Here is a 17981-nt window from a genome sequence, read left to right as displayed (position 1 = left end):
TGTACAAATAGTAACCTATATAACTTTCTCTGGATAAGAGTGTCTGCAAAAAAAGCAGGCAATTACATGTTCAGTGTTTTTGAAAGCCCAGTTAACTGTTTTGAGTTGAATATAGTGATAACCTCGATATTGATATAGAGGAATGATGACAATTGTGATTGGCCGCATTTGACAGATTGGTGCACCCACAAGAGGGCTCCTACACTGCTGTCTTTCACCCTCTGAGAACCCTGAACTAATTATCCTGTTAAGGTTGTGTCCTTTCCCCGAACGCCAAGGCCACAAGGGCATCTGCTATGATAATCTAATTAGTACTAACACCAGATTCTCTAAATTACCAAGTTAAATGTCTTGTAAAAACTAAATGTCAGTGAAAATAGGCCTATTGAATATTATATAACTATCCTCCAGGTCTGGTCCTGTGAATGAAATAATCACAGAAAAGACAGGTATCCTAACCTAAACCTTATTAAGAATGAAATGAAAGCATAGCTCTTAACAAAGCCACTTCTGATGGGTATTCCAATTCCAACAATCTTTTGTATTGCAATACCTATTGTGTTGGGTTGCAACAATTATTGGCTTGGATATTTGCTTAGTAGCACAAACTGGATTCACAATCTCCAAATTTAAAGCTCTTATTATAAGCTTTTCTTGATGTAACGCAGATAAGAACGGGCATGTTTCCAAACCACTGCCTTTTAGCCTGTACAGTTTACAGTTGCTTGGGCCATACAAATATCTCCTATGCGATTTGCTTATCTGTTTGCTATAAATGTGCATTTTGCCTACTGTTTTTTTAACAATGCACTCCTGTCTTTTGGCCATAACAGTCTCTCTTTGCTAATGCTGAGCACTGCCTTCAACACAAGAAATGAGAAGATCCTCTTGAATAGACTGGAATTTACTGTTGTTATCAAGGTATGCGTCCTGTCCTGGCTCAAGTCATGCTTAAACTATCCAACAGCTTCCAGTCTGTACAATTCAGTGAAGATGCTTCTTTTCTTACCAAAGTTAAATACAGTGTCCCACAAGGCTCATTTCTTGGGCCCTTACTTTTCTTACTGTATATGTTGCTGTTTGGCGATGTTATTCATGAGCATGGATATACTCCACATATCTCCAGATTTGAAACATGTTGTAGACATAAAGCTTTAGGTGTTATCAAAGGTTTTGCTTCTGAATTTAAGCAAATATGAAATGATAGTTCTAGGCCCAAAAAATTCTTGTTGTTCCATGGCAAAGTTTGTGCTCAACTTCTGTGCTCAACAAAATCTCTTTTAAGACTAGCATTTTTTAAGTTACCTCTCAATTACACTGTTGTAATGGCCCTCTATCTGGATGCTTGAATGCCGCCTTTTTCAAAATGTGGCCAGAAGAATCTTGACAATAACAAAAAATGTGACCATATTTCTCCAGTGCTAGCATCATCAGTTAGCAGTTAAATATTGGATTGATTTCAAAGTACTGCTCCTTACTTATATGACTTTAAATGGACCTGTGCCCACTTACCTGCAGGATCTATTAATAACCCACCTAGATTATTTCGTCCACAAGAGGCTGGCTTGCTGGTGGTTCCAAAAGTAGAAAAAACAAAATCTGTTGGTAGAGCTTTTTTCACACAGAGATCCTATATTATGGAATAGCCTACCTAATTATGTTAGGAATTAGTCACAATCTCTAGATTGAAAAATTATTTTTCAGTATGTCTTACAGTTACACTGGGTGTTGAGGAAAAGGGTGGCCCATGACTGTAGACACTGTCCTGTGCTATGAACTGCCTTTGCTGTTACCTCATTTCCAGCTGGCTTCCCCCTTGGTTTTAGCTGGGTCCTGCTCTAAATTGGGAAGGACAGTCTTGCATCTTGCACCGCCTTCATGGCCATGAGTCCTAACCTTTCTGCTCATCCCTCTTTGTATGCTACCATAGTTTAATGCTTCTGAGGCAACGTAACGTCGCATTGCTGCCATTAACTTACTGCACCGAACTTGATGAAATGAGCAAAAGTTTTTCTGTGGCACTGCCATCTGCCATATGAACTGAGTAAAAAAAACACAATTCCTGCACCACTGCTGCACCACCCATTCTCAGAAGGGTCCCCACTCATAACCCACCCCGAGGCCAGTATGCCACCCTCTGTCCACCTCATTGGCTGCAGAATGGAACTATTGCAATTAACAGAAACCTTTTTATGTATTATTCCAATTATATATTATATATACATTCCCCAGCAGTCCTTCAACTGCCTTTTCCTGGGATTAGGGAATAATTTTCTATCTTGTTCCTAATTGGCCTGGATTTTCTGGTTTTGCGATTCCCTCTGGAAAATCTACTATGCTACATGCACAGCACTCATTATCAATTGTAAAAATGTGCTATAACAAATAAAATTTGACTATTATTATTGTTGTTGTTATTATACTAGATATCACAAATCCATAGATGGTTGTATTAGTGGATGCTGCAGTTGGTTGCTGATATTATATGTGGTGCACTAAGACTTGCTTTATTTGCAAAGTCATCAAACACTGGGAAAAGCAGAAGTGAAGTGATTATTTTCCATTCCAATGTGGTAAAATGATCTTCTGCTAGTTTTGCAATTTTTAATCATAACTTTTTATATAATTAGATTCATTTCATTCCTGTATCTCATGACAGTAAATTGCAGCATGGGTACGTTCAGCAGTCAACATCTCTTAAGCAGTTAAAATAATGTATATCACTAATCAGAATTATTTGAAAATATCCATTTATACATAATATTTTCCCAATTTATGGAACTGAATGTAAGTGTGACAGCTATCCCCGGTCTCTGCTACTACCGTGGTGAGTAGAATTATATTTAATAAAGCACCATTCCCCTCAAAGCAATGCCCCAAAACACAAAAGGTATTTAATCTCACACAACGAAATTTTGTATGGTGTTTTGCAGACCGTGCAAGAGACAATCCATGTGAACGAAACCTTTTTATTTTTTACACAATCGTGTATGGGTGAAGTCGGATTGAATGACAGTGTGGAAATAAATGTAACAAATTACGTTTGTGATGATGATGAATATGTTTTTTCATGAAATTCAGTTGCATGTTTCTTTCACAGTTTCATACAAAGGTTAAAATTACTTTTTGAGTCAGGAGCGAATGTGTCGCGTACAAATGCCAACATCCAGTCCAACGATTCTCTGCAAAAAAAAAAAGCCGAACAAGGATGTGGTGCTACCTTATTTAATTACATGGTCGCAATCACATACCAACAACATATTCTAATGTCGTATTAGTCCTTCATCACCTGCGGCACAGTGGAGCACAACGTTTGGCCTATGCTATTATAGTAACGTTGAGTACATCACATTTTGTTGTAGGTGCACAGCAAGGTGATCATACACCTTAAACTGGAAGACTCTACAAGGAAAGACAAAGTAGACTGATTAATGTCATCTTGCTGCAAATTACAAAACTGTGAATACGTCTGCTGTTTATACTTGCGTCATGTCACTTTAAAATCTCCGCTCCCTGAAGTCGATATTCGTTTCTATATATTGGGCATGCGTCGTGGATTTTGGAACACGAGTTCCGTTGGGTTATATGAGAATGGGAATGTAGCATTTTATATGATGATAAACGCATGCCTGCAATTCCAGATAAACTACGTGTAAATGAACCATCACAGAAGAGACTACAAATTAACTCATAATAAATCTGTATCAATCTTGATAGAACTTGTTTGAGCTTCTTTGTCATTGAGAAGAAATGTCTAACACAAATTAAACTGCACTAGCTTAAGTGCAGTAGCAGTATCTTAAATCCCTGTATGTTGGAGGACTGTTACTAACCCCCTCCCCCTCTCAGTGGTGCTGATGCGAGTATCCCTTTAAAGTTGCCGTGCAGCAGCTTGCAGACCACGCCCCGCGCCAAATAAAGACCATCGAGCTCTCATCGCCGCAAAGCGTGCCTCGGTCTCTCCCCCTGCCTCTCACCTTCAGCTGGACCTCCACTGGAATACTAGACGCTTCTATTTAGAACAACAAACAAGATTTCGAAAGCATATTGGAGAAATTGAGAGGGGAAAAAAGGCTTAATTGCCAACAAATTAAGAGCAGGAGAGACCATAACAATTGATTTTAATTCAATTATTGTCACTGTCATTTTGGTTTAAAATATACGTGCATTAATTCAGTAAAACATCCACCAAAGATAATTGTGCTGTTTCGATTTAATATTTATTTTCGCTTAAACGCAGCTTTCCGTAGGAAAAACCGAGCTGGTATTCGCTCTGCGGTAAGCAGCAACGCAAGGCTCAATAGATTTATCACTGTATTTAGCAAACCCGTCCTTTGCAGCAAGCCCAGGTTCTGCGTCTCTTGGATTAGTTGTTTTGGGAAGGAGTGAACGCAAAGCCTGATAAAACAGAAAACATCAAGAATTTCCCCTTGTATCTGAAGCGCGTCCGAAAATTTTCCACAATGGCCGATGCGACCGCAGAATGCAACATCAAGGTGTTGTGCCGTTTTCGTCCCCTGAATCAATCTGAAATTTTACGGGGGGACAAATTCTTACCAAAATTTCAAGCGGACGACACCGTCATCATTGGGGTAGGTTAATTTGCTCATCTTTTTTTTTTTTTTTTTACTTGCGTTCGTATACCTTCACGTTATTGCTGTGGTTATTATACGGAGGGTGACGCAGGTGTTACCATGCATTTCAGATGCAGTAACAACAATAACACCAGCGACATCAAAAATAGCATTATTATTATTATTATTGATAATATTATTTTTTTATGTTACACATCTGGATGATTTATATTAGGCATTGCTGTATAGCCTACACGGTTAATCAATTTACGTAGAACGGATATATCCTAGTTTTCCAAATGTTAAGTGAACGGATTCAGTTAAATACAGTGTTTCCAAGGGGTGCTTATCTCAGCAACCTAATCATTATCACGTTGGAATAGCCGACACCCTGCGCTGCAGTTAGGCCCAAATGTTTATCAGTCCGATTTTTTCGAGCAATGTCAGCCATCGATTATTTTGAATAGTTACAACATAATGCTTCGTCACCTTGCTGTGATCATCAATATCAGAGACAGTATTTCACGGAAATGTTCAAGGTTGATTATATCCAAGGCGAAACTGAGTTGATAATGCAACATTTGCCACAAAATACAGCTGGCATATATGCATTGCATAGTGAGATTAAAACCAAAACATCTGCGTCTCAATTCAGAAAACGTTTTATGCAACGTGTTACATGACGTCTGGTGGCTGCTGTTATCGTCGTCTATACTGAGTATAAACTACTCGCTGCATAAGTAGTGTAGCTATACATTTCACAACTCGGATAAACTCAGGTGCAGGAGTGAGGACAGTGAAATTGAAGTGCAGTTGGTGACATTCAGAAAACTGGTCAAGCTCAGGTGTAATACACTTTAAAGGTGCATATTTTTTATAATCAGGGTATTATGTGTTAAACATGTTAGCTCAGCACCCAGCATGCACAGTGACCTGCACTTACCACAGGGACATATGTAACCCCTGGTTTAGGCAATGGTAGTAAAATGGTGAACAGAGTTAAGCCTGAGGTGCAGGACAAATTGGACCATTGGTGAATCATAGACGTAAACACTTATTTTATTGTTTGTTTATAACATATTTTACATTAACTGAATCATTTGTACATTTTTATACACTTGATTGTCCTTGTTTGGATTATGGTTATTGTTGTGTGAGATTTCGTTATGGGCATTTGTGTACAGAGTTTACATGGATTTTGATTTAGTTGGATAAGCGGAAAGGTGGTGGATGTTCATCTTCTAATGCAGGCTTACCCTACTCCAGCCCTGGAAGACTGCAGTGTAGCAGATTTCCCAGTTTTGCAGAGGAACACTCTTAGAATAGGGGAGAGTAGTTTAATTGCTTCAGTCAAGACAACAATTGGCTGAATTAGGTGGCAAAGTGCCCGACTGGCATGAAAGCTTGCAGGCACTGCTGTCCTCCAGGAACCATGATGAGTTACCCTGCTCTAATTTGCAGTGCAGGAAATGTTGTCTTTGATGTGAATGGGGGATCCTTGCTGAAGAGTCCTTACCGTTGTGATTGTGTTGCCATGACAATGAGGGAGCAGCAAAACCCCACCCCGGCCTCATACAGTGACACACAGACACACATAAACTCATAGTTACATTTATGCCCACTGTCCTTGTTTGAGTCAGGTAAATGAAGGTTTATGAAAAGTGGAAGAAAAAAACAGGAAGGCATTTTAAATTCTAAAACCATACATCAGGAAAGACAAAAGAAGGGAGAGAGGATGGAGGAGAAAGAGATAGAGTGAGAAAACACACACACACACACACACATTATACATGCAGTTGCACTGGACCATGCCCAGGCAAATGCACGTGCTGGTAGTAGCAAGGCCTCAGGCTTTTTGGCATACAGTGATAGTATAATATGTAGTCAACGTATAACATACAGGCGTGTGCCGTTTGAGCATTTTTAATGCCTGAGTATTTTGCATTTAGTGTACTCAAATAGGCACCTGAGAATAGAAAACATAATTTATGTATTGAACATGTAAGTAATAGGCCTACCGTGTACACAATCATACCATTAAATGAACTATAACATTTTACTGCATAGCAATGCATTTGTTTTCATCCAATTATTGGATAAATGTGCTTCACTTGATATATTTCACAATTTAACTGATAATTCTGAATTATTTTATATTCCCTTATCTTAGTCAAACATGCAGCCGTATCAATGGGTTACATTACTCTTTCTTAATAGATTGAAAGTACCTACAGTCAAATAAAACGGTGAACATGACATTCAGCAACCTAACCTGACCCATAAATGTCATTTATCCTTAGCAACAAGCAATTTTTTTAAATAAAAAAAAAAGCTGTTATTTGGTTCTAAAATCTGAAATATTAGTACATTGTCAAACAGCTTTAGTACTGTTTCAATTAATGTTTCAAAGAAATATCCATTAAAAAGAGATACTTTGATGTGGCACAGCTCTAAAAAAATGAATTCTTTGGTTATATCTATTCCAAGGGCTCTAGTTAGACTTAATACTAGCAACTGAGAAGATGATGTAGTCAAAGATTGCCAGGTCACAACATTTTCGTTGTCAGATGATTGCTTTCTATGGGGGTTAAAGGAAACTAAACATATTAACAGAAGATCATCACATCAGTAATATAGCATGGAAACTTGAGGGTGTTCTATGGCTATTGTAGCCTCATGCTAATAGTAAGCAATGACATACCAGCTTGAAAGCAAAAGCTCATTAAACACTCCAGCAAGAAGTCTGCTGGATACTTGTCGTACAGTAGAACCATTTAGACTGAATGAGGGCAATTGGCTTGACTGTGAAAACCCTCACCTTCAATTAAATTCAGTGGCAGCATATCCAGAAATATTTTTGGGAGGAGTTTAGAGGTTTCTCCAAACTGGCAGTGTTGCACCAGTCACATATACTTGTCACATCAGTTAATTGGCCACTCTAGCATATGCAGTGATAATAGTCTTCCATCCATTGTAATATCTTATAGATTGTTTGCATGTTTCCATTGTGGTGCATCGAGTTGGTCTTTTTGTTGGAATACCCTCTTACCATCCCAAATCTGGCATTTGACTACTGTTTCAGCTGTTAAATAAACAAAGTTCAGTGCAATGCTCATTTTCAATGGTTTGTCTAGCAATATAGTAAATGAATAATATCTGGTTTTAGGCTCCAGATCAAAAAAATCATACCCATCCACTTTTGGTCACTACTAGATAAGCTAGAAAATTGTAAGAGGTCCACATACACTTATTAAAGTGTAGTATTGTCTGTTCTGATAAGACAACAGTTTTAGTCTGACAGTTTATGTAAATGGTAGTTCAAAGACAAGCCTTTTTTAGATACGAACGTATGCATTAGCATGCTTGGAGCAGTGTTTTAATACTGGGACTTTTGCTCTATTTGGAGAATACTTGTTTTCACTGTATCTGTTCTATCTTTTCCTTTGTAAATTCTTCCCATAAATATTCATGGGCAGTACCTGATACACTCTGGAGCCTGACATATCACAAAGCAAACCAGACACAAAACAGACCTTGGGTCAGTATACAGGACCGTAGGAACAGTCTTAAGTCTTGTGCACTTGGTCACTTATTGTGCACAATACAAAAAAATCAACAAGTTTCTTCATATGATGTTTGTATCATTTAATTCTTCAGACTGCTCAGATTTTTAAAATTTCATGCTGAGATGAAGCATCAATAATAAACACTCTTTTGAATTTGTCATTGTATGCATTAGGGATTAGTGAATTTAATGAAGGTAGTAGTGGTTATGACAAGAGAAACGATGGAAAAACACAGCCATCTTGTCCATGTAGGAAGATAAGGGAAATGCAGAAGTACACCTCTGTTTTTTCTCTCTCTTACTCACATACGCTCAAATACACACACACACACACACATGCGCACGCACACAAACACACACACATGCACGTACACACACACACAGATAGGACCATAAACAACTGGGGTCACCTTGAGATGACGGCTAGCTCCTGCTCTTTTACCGCTAATACCCCTAGTGCTGTTACTATTCCTCCTACTGCTACTACAGTTAGTACCATTGTAACTACTACTGAAAATAATGATGGAATCAACACCATTGTTGTTCATTATAGTTCTGTTGATAATTATAGGTATTCTGTAGAAATGTGTGCACAACTACGTAATGATTTGACATTGTAAATTAGAACTACAGGACCTGAGTATAACATAGACAAATGCATTAATAACATGATATATAACAGTGCCACCCCTGCATGGTTGAAGTCAAGGCATGATTTCTGTTTATAGTAGGACGGAGCAGCTCTTGAGGGACAGAGATGCTTCTTGCTTTTGTTTACTCAAAATCTTCCTCTGCCATTAGTAAGTAATGGCATGGATGACATGGTGAGAGGTCACAGCACGGGTTTTTCCAAGGAAACAGTGGCAGAAACCGGAGGGTCCCTGCAGGAGGCTGAAGCTGTTGGGTGGTGTGTGCGGTGTAGTCAGGCTGCACGGTTGTGATGCTGTAATGGTGCATTGTTCCCACTGGGCTGTGACGCATGGCTGATTCAGTGGGGGGATCGTGATTGGAGCTTTTAACAACTGTAGGACAGGATCGCAGCAAGGGTGTGGAAATATGAAAATAGGTACGTGTAATTTTATAGAATACAGAAGAATATATCGTGTCCACATGACCAGATGGACTATCTCTGTGTTTGTACCATTGTGTGTTTGCAGACCTGGGTCTAACTGGCTTTGTGTCTAAGTGCCATTTATACGTGTGTTTGCATACATATGTGCTACTTTTATATAACTAGATTGTGGCTAACTAACCACAGCTAAATGGTTTCCCTTCAGAACATCCAGTTTGCTAACCTATTCATCTTGTTTTGCCAGTAGATCTGCCAAGCCAGTACAGAGAGTATTAACTTGGATAGGTAATTATCTGTTACAGAAAAAAACTATAACCGTTTGAAAGGCTTAGTTTACCATTTTGTTTTAGTTCTAGATCTTCTATACCAAATGACATGCATACAGTTTTTTTTCTAATTGCTGACTACATAGTTATCATTATCTAGCGTTCTTCTTCTTCTTTTTCTTCTTCTTCTTATTATTATTAGTATTATTACTATTTCTAGATATATTTTCATCATGGCTATGTGGTACCTAGCACATTCATACACCTGAACTACAATTTCAATTTCATATATGTATGCTTGCTCAGCCATGACGGGCCAGTTTCATGAGATATAATCTTTTTTAGCTTGTAGTAGTAGAATTGCATTTCTTGTATCCTCTGCTGTTGGTGGATTCGTTATCGCTTGTACATCACGCAACACCACCTACCGCAGCACTATGGAAGTTAATTCATTCTTATTCCTTCCATTTTACTTTTTCTAGGCTATGGTGTTTTGCAGGTAAACAAATACAGCTGTCAGGTGCTTCAGGGACTAACCGCTTGCAACATTTTAGTGTTTCGATAAACATCTGACATATTTTGATATGCTCCTATGTAGTGAGGGAGTCCAGCATGAAATGTTCTTCACACACAAGCTCATGTTTGCTGAAGCGGAATGAATGAACATGATAGGCAATGATAGGAAGCCATTTCACAGCTTGGTCCCCGACCAATGAAATGAATCGAACATACAGCAAAACAAAAACATTGGTTTGGGAAGAGAACTGAAAAGAGAAATTAAGCTTTGAATGAAAGATACACAACTTATGCATGCTTTACCTTCTCATTCTCGATACCAAAATGGTTAATAATTCAAGCAAGCACAGGAAAAAATCCTTGTCACGCTAGTGGATGGTTGTTATAGATCGTAGCACTACCTGCATGTCATGTAATTGCTGAATTCATGAAAATATATGTATCAACAGTTTCATTTGAGCATGGGTATATCCTTGCCCTTGGCTTATGTCGTCCTTAATGCACTGTACTCTAACTGTCAGAGCCAGGTATGAAAAACTCAAGGTTGCACAGAGGGCTGAACTGGTGTCTATTGATTGCTGCAAAATGACGAGCCCGAGAATGCGAATGAAAGCGCTGAATGCATCACCCATCCTGATACAAGCTGACTCAGAATGCACACCCACTCAGGAACATAAAAGGCATTCATTATTGGCTTTTCTCTCCTACAGTCAGCCTTTTTTGCATTTTCTCATCATCTCAGGCTAACATTCAACGTTGCACTTGTTAGTTGAATGCAAATTCGTTTAATATGTAACACTTGCAAAGGCAGAACATTTAGATTTAATGGCTGCGTGAACTGAGGAAGTAATACAGTTTGTAAGTGTTTAGAATCAGGTCCCCCATGCCATCGCGTTCTGCAGTAGTCTTGGCAGCTTTTTGGACATGCATATTCTGCACGTTTCAGCTGATCGATAAGAGCAATTAAATGATCAATGGAGGTTGAAATTTAATAAGACAAATCAAAAATTAAAAATGAGCATATTTTCAGTATATAGGTTCATTCCAGATTATTTTTAAGACTTCAATGAAGGGAACGGAGCAGTTTGTTAATTAAATTTTCCCATGTCAAATCAGCTTTAATCGTGCCATGACAGGCAGATTGAAATTGATTCTCAAATCTCAGTGCCACAAGCTGAATATACAGATAAGAACCGGACACTGGATCAGAGGCATGAAAGAGTGTCATTAATGTGTCAAGCAATGGGGCATATCTCTAGCCTTTTGCAGAGGCCTAAAAACATTTTACTTAAGGAAACAAACCTCAGGTAGTTTGTTTTTCTTGTGTTTTTCATGGTTATTTCAGATTACTTTCCGTCCCTGGACAGCTTTGTCAGTTATTATAAGCGGCACTAAGCCTGAAATGCAGTCCTAGCACATTGTGGCTGTTCTGCACTCTGCTTTTTTCATTTGAAAGCACTTACAGGAATTCTTGTTTATCGTTGTGACTTGATCATGGTAAGAGGCTTATGTGTTCTTTATGTTGAGGGGCGGATAGTGTAAAGAGTGGTGGAAGATAAATGAGCAGAATGGGAAAGAGACCGCCTCACCAACTGCCAGTATTGATAGTGCCTCTGGTTCTTTAATAGCTTGTGTCCCCACTGGTCAGGTGCTGTCACCCCAGCTAACACAATACTCTATGGGATGCTGGGGGGTTATCTTCCTTTCTGTGTTTTAGTGTAAAATCTTACTGTGTAGTGAATCATGACAGTTTAGCAGTGTGATTAAATGCTCTCCTTTTTAAGTTATGGTTGTCATCTCTTGCATCATTTTACCGTTCCCCAAGGCTGTCATATGTCAGATCTGTCCTTTACTGTCACCGCAAGAAGGCTGTGATAGTGTAATATGTGCAAGGTCTTCATCTCAGTCTGGAATTTTATGGAGGTCATAGTGTTTTGATAAGCTCTGACTTTTTATTAAAGTGTGTGCTGTACCATACAGCCTTCCAAACTCATGCAGCTGTCACTTTCTTATGCAATGTTCATATGTTAATGTGTGTATGTGCGTGTGTGACTGTATCCACTAGTTATAATGATGTGTGTCCCTCAGTGTAGCAGCATAGCTGGACACATGGTCACTCACGTGCACAAACACGCACACGCACTCACACAGAGCTCAGAACAGACCAGAGAGAAACAGAAAGAGAGAGAGGCCTCAATGTCTTTCCTCTCTCGTTTGTCATGTTCTATCTTTGATGTCCAAATCCTTTTTTGGATTCGCTAATCAGATTAAACTTCAACCGAAGTAACTGCTGACAATAATTGACATGAAGTACAGTACCAGTCAAAAGTTTGGACACACCTGATTAAGATAATGGGAAACATGGATTCAAAGATATTTTGGTCTGAAGACTTATGCTTAAATGCTTGACATTCGTTTCTTAGACGAATGTAAATAGTGAAGTTGAAGTATGAATTTCTTCAAAAATATTTTTGGCTACTTTGAAGAATCTAAAATATATATATTAAAAAAAGTCAGCATACAGCTACAACATAGATTTGTGCCACATTCATATAACAAGACTATGATGATACTTACGCTAATGTAATCATCAACAGGTCTACATGTTCATCTTGAATTTATCATCCTTTCTGTTTATGGAATGTTATATACCTCTAGTATGAAAACATTTATTTTACATGCTTGATATAAATTAACTCTGAAGCATGTAATTGATATTTCTATGCTTGTTGCTCTTGATGAATAAGATTAAGTCAATTTTTCTATCAGCTTCTCAGTAAAGATTTTTCAATATGAACCCATGTGGTGTGGTTCCTCAAACCTAAAGGCGGTGGTGATGGCAGAGGTGGGGGGTTGGGCAGACGTTGCTACTCTTGTTGCTATGGGCTGGAGTTAATTGGCAGAGACTGGGGTGAGAGCGATAGAGAAAGAGAGAGCGAGATGCAGACTGACTAATGTGGGACCCAGTCCTGTTTTGTAGCTGACTCGTACATCCGAACTCCTGTTTTTCTGTGTGTCCTATGCCGTATGTTAGTCCCAACTGAACTACTTTAACAGAGGCTGACAATATTTAAACAGGACTGATATGAGCTTTTGATTTAGCCATTTCTACATCACCATCCTGTTGGTATCATCTGACCTTTTCCTCAGTCACACATCATTACACTGGACAATGGAGTGATTTACTGGTAGTGTAATAGAAATGATCAATAACTTGTGTAGTAGCCCCGGGCTGCCCCACCCCTCTGTCTCTTTGAACGGCACTATTGTTAAAGGTCTCTGTTGTTTCTTGGTTTGTCACCGTGCTGTGTCTATAGCTTGGCTGGGCACCTCCTCTCATTAAAAGCCAGGATACCCCAACATGCTCTCCGGACGTTTCTAGTTGCAACTTTGAATTGGCAGTGAGGTCAGTTCATCGAATAGTCTTAAATGGGTCAGATCAGTGATTAATCCGTGACACAAAACCCTGAGCCTTTAATCCTGACCAGGCACAGTGGGCACTGGTCCTGCCCTCTCATTTGCGCACTTACTCATTTCAGTCATTCATTCAGTTGCCCTCATCGCCAATGTAGAAAGCATCCTGACAGCTCCAGTGGACAGGATCACAGGCAAATGTGTATTTAACGTGCACAGCCACTGGAGTGCACACTGCCACACTGATAATAATTCATTGCCGTCATTTAAAAGATGGACGTCTCCTGCTGTTTATCTGGCCTTGCCCCTGAGTCAGACCTGCCAGTTAGTGCCATTCCTTCCAATCTGTCAAAGCCCTATGAACAGCTCAGCCCTTCAAGCAGTCTCCATCTTCTTTCAGCCTCACCCACGCTGTTGTTTTCAGCTTAAGCGATTTTAATTTTTGTTGCGTCTCCTCTTTCATTTTGCCATGTGAGCCCCTTAATGAAGAAATATTTTGCTTTCAAGTCCTCTCTCTCCTTCTCTCTCTTGCTCGCCCCCTCTCTCTCTTTTTCTCCTCCCCTCTCCTTCATCCTGCCAATAAATTATGCAGAGAGCTCCAATTCAATGGGAGGATAATTGCTCAGCCTTTTTTTTTTGTGGAGAGAGAAAAACCTTGGTTTTATTTGTGTGTGTGTGTATGTGTGCGTGTCTGTGTGTGTGTGTGTGTGTGTTGGAGGGGGAGTAAAGGGTCAGTGAGATAACTCAGCTCTAGCTCGGCTCACCACCAGCTTCATGTTTTTAACGTTGGTGAAGATGGAAGTGTTTTGGGAGTAATTGTGAAGCGTAGGCCCCACTTTATATTCAGCAGGAACACGTCGGGCCAAGAGAGCGCCAGTCAACTCCAGCATTCAGATCATCCAGAGCACCCATAAAAAGTCTAAATCACCTTGCCCGCCGCGGTTCTGCTGACAGAATGTCCAGGTGTTCATTAGAATTATTGGTTATTGCAGGAGGAGTGATTTTGAGGGGGCTGTTACCTCCGCATGTTGCTTCCTCCCCAGGAGCCGCTTGCTGGGTGCCCTGTTCTTGCAAGCATCGTGACACTGACCATGGTGCAAAAAACAGACATCGCTTCAATATTTTCTAAACAGATAATTTAAGGACTGTTTTGTATAATGTATCCCATCATGCACAACGTATCCCTTGTACTCAAACATACTACATATTACATTTTAGATTGTGATTTTTTTTTCCAGGACAGTAATTACATTTCCACAGCAGGCAGGAAGCACACTGTGGATTATCTCACTGGGTAATGGCAGAGGGTCGTCTGTTCTCTGAGTGGTCTAATGCCTCAGGGAGAAGAGCAGAACCTGTCATTTCCCAGGGTTAAGTGGGCAGGAACACAGTCTCAAATTCCTTAATCTTATATTTATTTATTTATCTATTTATCCGTTTTATTTTTGAAAGCGAGCAAGGCATTGACAGGTCAGGTGGTAGAATAACAAGGGAGAAAGTTTGGAAGCGGAAATAAATCCCTCTTCCTTCCCCATGAACCAGCACTTTGCTGTAAAACTGTAAGGCAATAAGCTGCTTGAGTTTCTTCCCCCCGCCCCCCCCTTTTCAAAATGCAACACTCCCTCCCTCTCTGTCTATATACCCCCCTCTCTGTCCGAATGTAACTACCCCTCCCTCTCTGTTTTATTACCCCAGTCTCTTTCCAGATGCAATTGCCTCCTTGCAGTCTGCCCCCCCCCATCCATCTATACATCTGTCTCTCATCTCCTGCTCATGGCAGACTGAGCTGAAAGCCTGTCAGATTGCTTCATATGACCATTAATGCAGGTGGGGATGAAAGGTTCATGTGCATAACACGGGGACACACACATGCACAAGCGTGCATGCACACATGCCCGCACCCGTGCATCACGCTTTGCAGCAGAACGCCAGATTATCTCAGAGGCCAAATAACATATTGGCTGCAGAGTGATTTCCTTTAAGCTCGTTTATGTAACCGTTTCATTCATATTGATGTAGCCTACTTCTTGTTCTTCTGTTCTGTATCTTGGCAAGAGTTGCTGTGACACCCAAGTGGAAACATAGCCTTTATGTCGACCCAATGAAAATGTTTTTTTGATAATGCTCACAATGGAAATTTTATGCAAAATAGAAGTTTTATGCAAAACGGATAATTCTGCCTATTGAGAATTGTGGGGAATTCAGCTAACTGAAAGGAGCTGACCCAGCAACATAAACTGTCTTTGTGTCATGCCATACAGTCCTCTGAGGGAATAGCACCTTGATTGGTAGAGACAGCAACAACAGAGTCAATTTTTTTAATTATCCAGTAGCTATTAGATTGCCATAACTGTTTTTGCATAGAATACATCATCATTAATGAAAAAGAGGAAGAGCTCTGAATAAAGCATTACAAAATCAGTCTAAAAGAAGAATGCATGCACAGGGCTCAATGGAGAAAACAGAGGGCCTAATGAAGGAATTTCTGCACAGCAACAGCAAGAGGAGAAGGGGGGGGCTCTCTTTCTGAGGTCTGCTTTGCTACAGAAAAAATCGGGCACAGTTTCTTTTCTGTCTCTGTCTGCCTGCTCCCTCACTGAATGTGGAAGAGAGGCTAAGGCACAGACCATTAACCCCCCCCCCCCCCCCCATCCACTCTCTCCCACTCTGCCCTCTTCTTGGTATCCTTGAGCTGCACTCATCTTTTCACATGGATTCACCTGTGATCTTAACAGAGCGGCCAGCACACACCATCCCCTGTGGTCCGGAGCAGTGTGCACACATACACTCTCATGCTTCTGACATTGTGTGAAGGTTTTCACAAATATAATTGTGGCTTATGTGAAAAGGAGCGAGACTTATGCTGAAAAAGATTTGATCTCAATTGAGTGCCTGATTAAATGGGAGCACATTGATTGTGCTTCCATTGATTGATTAATTGATTGATTGATTGATTAAATACACATACAGGATCACCATACTCCATACTCTGGGTTAGTACTTACGTTTGGATCCCAACCCTTTATGATGCTTGAAAAGTTTCCATAGGAGCTTATTGGCCTGCAATGACTGTGATGATAACTAATGAACTTCAATGTGTTGGATGTCTTTGTTTTACAGGGAAAGTCGTATGTATTTGATCGGGTCTTCCCCACGAACACCACACAGGAACAAGTTTATAATACTTCTGCCAAGCAGATTGTCAAAGGTGAGTGTGTGTCACTGTGTGTCTGTGTGTTAGGTGTCTTCATACCCTTCAGCATGGTGCTTGAGTCTGATTAGTTTCAGTTAATAAGGAGTTGTGTAACTGGATGATGCATGAAATTCAATCTATGCAGCCTGGCTGGAAAGAGCTTCTGCTAAACATGCATGCATAAATCATGTGTGTAATGTGTCATTGCCTAGGTTTGACGTGAATATTACCTGACACACTGCTGGTATGATAATGTGCATCACACCTCGATCCGTGTAATTACCGAATACTGTTGGCACAATGTGTCAGTCCTGAGGAAATTGCAAATGGGTTTTCATCCAAATGATATGTTTTTCTGAACTGAATTGCTGTAAGAGTACAAAACTGAAATCTGTCATTGGAGTGTGTGTGTGTGTGTGTGTGTGCGCATGTGTGTTTGTCTGTGTCTGTGCGTGTGTATACGTGTGTTTGTTTGTATGCATGTTTGAGGGTAATAACTACACCGGATAAGCAATTAGCTGATAAGTAAAATAGGGTCACTTCTGTCTTAATCTCTTGCATTTACTAACTACCAGGATCTGTCCTTGGATTTGCAGATGGAGAACATTTAATTGAGTCTGACTTGGTAGAATGCATCTGCACCAGAGAGCGAACATAGATAAGACAAAAAATAGGTTGGAGGAACAGAAATGGATCAAAAAAATGGAATAAGTAAAAGGAGCTGTCCTAGTCTTAACCTATAGTCTGAAGCACAGAGGTAGTTGTACAGAATCTCTGCCTAAGCATATGCTCATGGTCTGTTTCACAGAGTCCATTACCCCGCCATCTACACAACAACCACCATGTCCACCCACATAGCCATGGTTGCCTTACATTACATTACATTACTTTCTTGTCATGTAGCAGACGCTCTTATCCAGAGCGACTTACATTGGTTAGAGTTTTTACATGTTATCCGTTTTTACAGCAGGATATTTACTGAGGCAATTGTGGGTTAAGTACCTCATCCAAGGGTACAACGGCAGTGTCCCAGCGGGGAATTGAACCGGCAACCTTTAATTTATCAGCCCTGCTCCTTACCACTACAGCACACGGCTGGTTATTTGCGGTTTTATTCAGTTCCCCCTGCTTTCTTCAGACATCCCACTGACAAAAAATTACTTACATAGCAGGGGAAGATAACAACTGAAATTTCTAGAGCAAAAAATGAAAAAAAAAACTAGGAAGAAAAGCAAAGAGCAGGAGAGAATAAAGAGATATATAAGATATAGAACCGGGAGTTCTAAAGGAATGTATGACTATCCTTTCTGATGACCTCATGATGAAATGAGAATATGAGATGAGATATGACTTCATCTCTCCGTGCTTCTTCGTCCCCCTC

At 40.0% G+C, this 17981-nt stretch overlaps 1 protein-coding gene across 2 annotated transcripts in view; it reads left to right on the top strand.

Moving 5' to 3' along the window:
* The first annotated feature begins 3958 nt into the window (after positions 1-3958).
* Positions 3959-17981, top strand: part of kif5ab (kinesin family member 5A, b) — a 29967-nt gene continuing 15944 nt past the window's right edge. For both annotated transcript variants that reach the window (XM_036530849.1, XM_036530850.1), the window contains exons 1-2: positions 3959-4592; positions 16528-16615. In XM_036530849.1, the coding sequence (XP_036386742.1) occupies positions 4464-4592; positions 16528-16615 (217 nt within the window). In that variant the 5' untranslated portion in view covers positions 3959-4463. The remainder of the gene's footprint in view (positions 4593-16527; positions 16616-17981) is intronic.

The sequence above is a fragment of the Megalops cyprinoides genome, chromosome 6, assembly GCF_013368585.1.
Source record: "Megalops cyprinoides isolate fMegCyp1 chromosome 6, fMegCyp1.pri, whole genome shotgun sequence".
In the NCBI taxonomy this organism is placed as follows: domain Eukaryota; kingdom Metazoa; phylum Chordata; class Actinopteri; order Elopiformes; family Megalopidae; genus Megalops; species Megalops cyprinoides.
The sequence above is the reverse complement of the archived record's forward strand: the minus strand, read 5'-3'. Positions and strand labels throughout refer to the sequence as shown.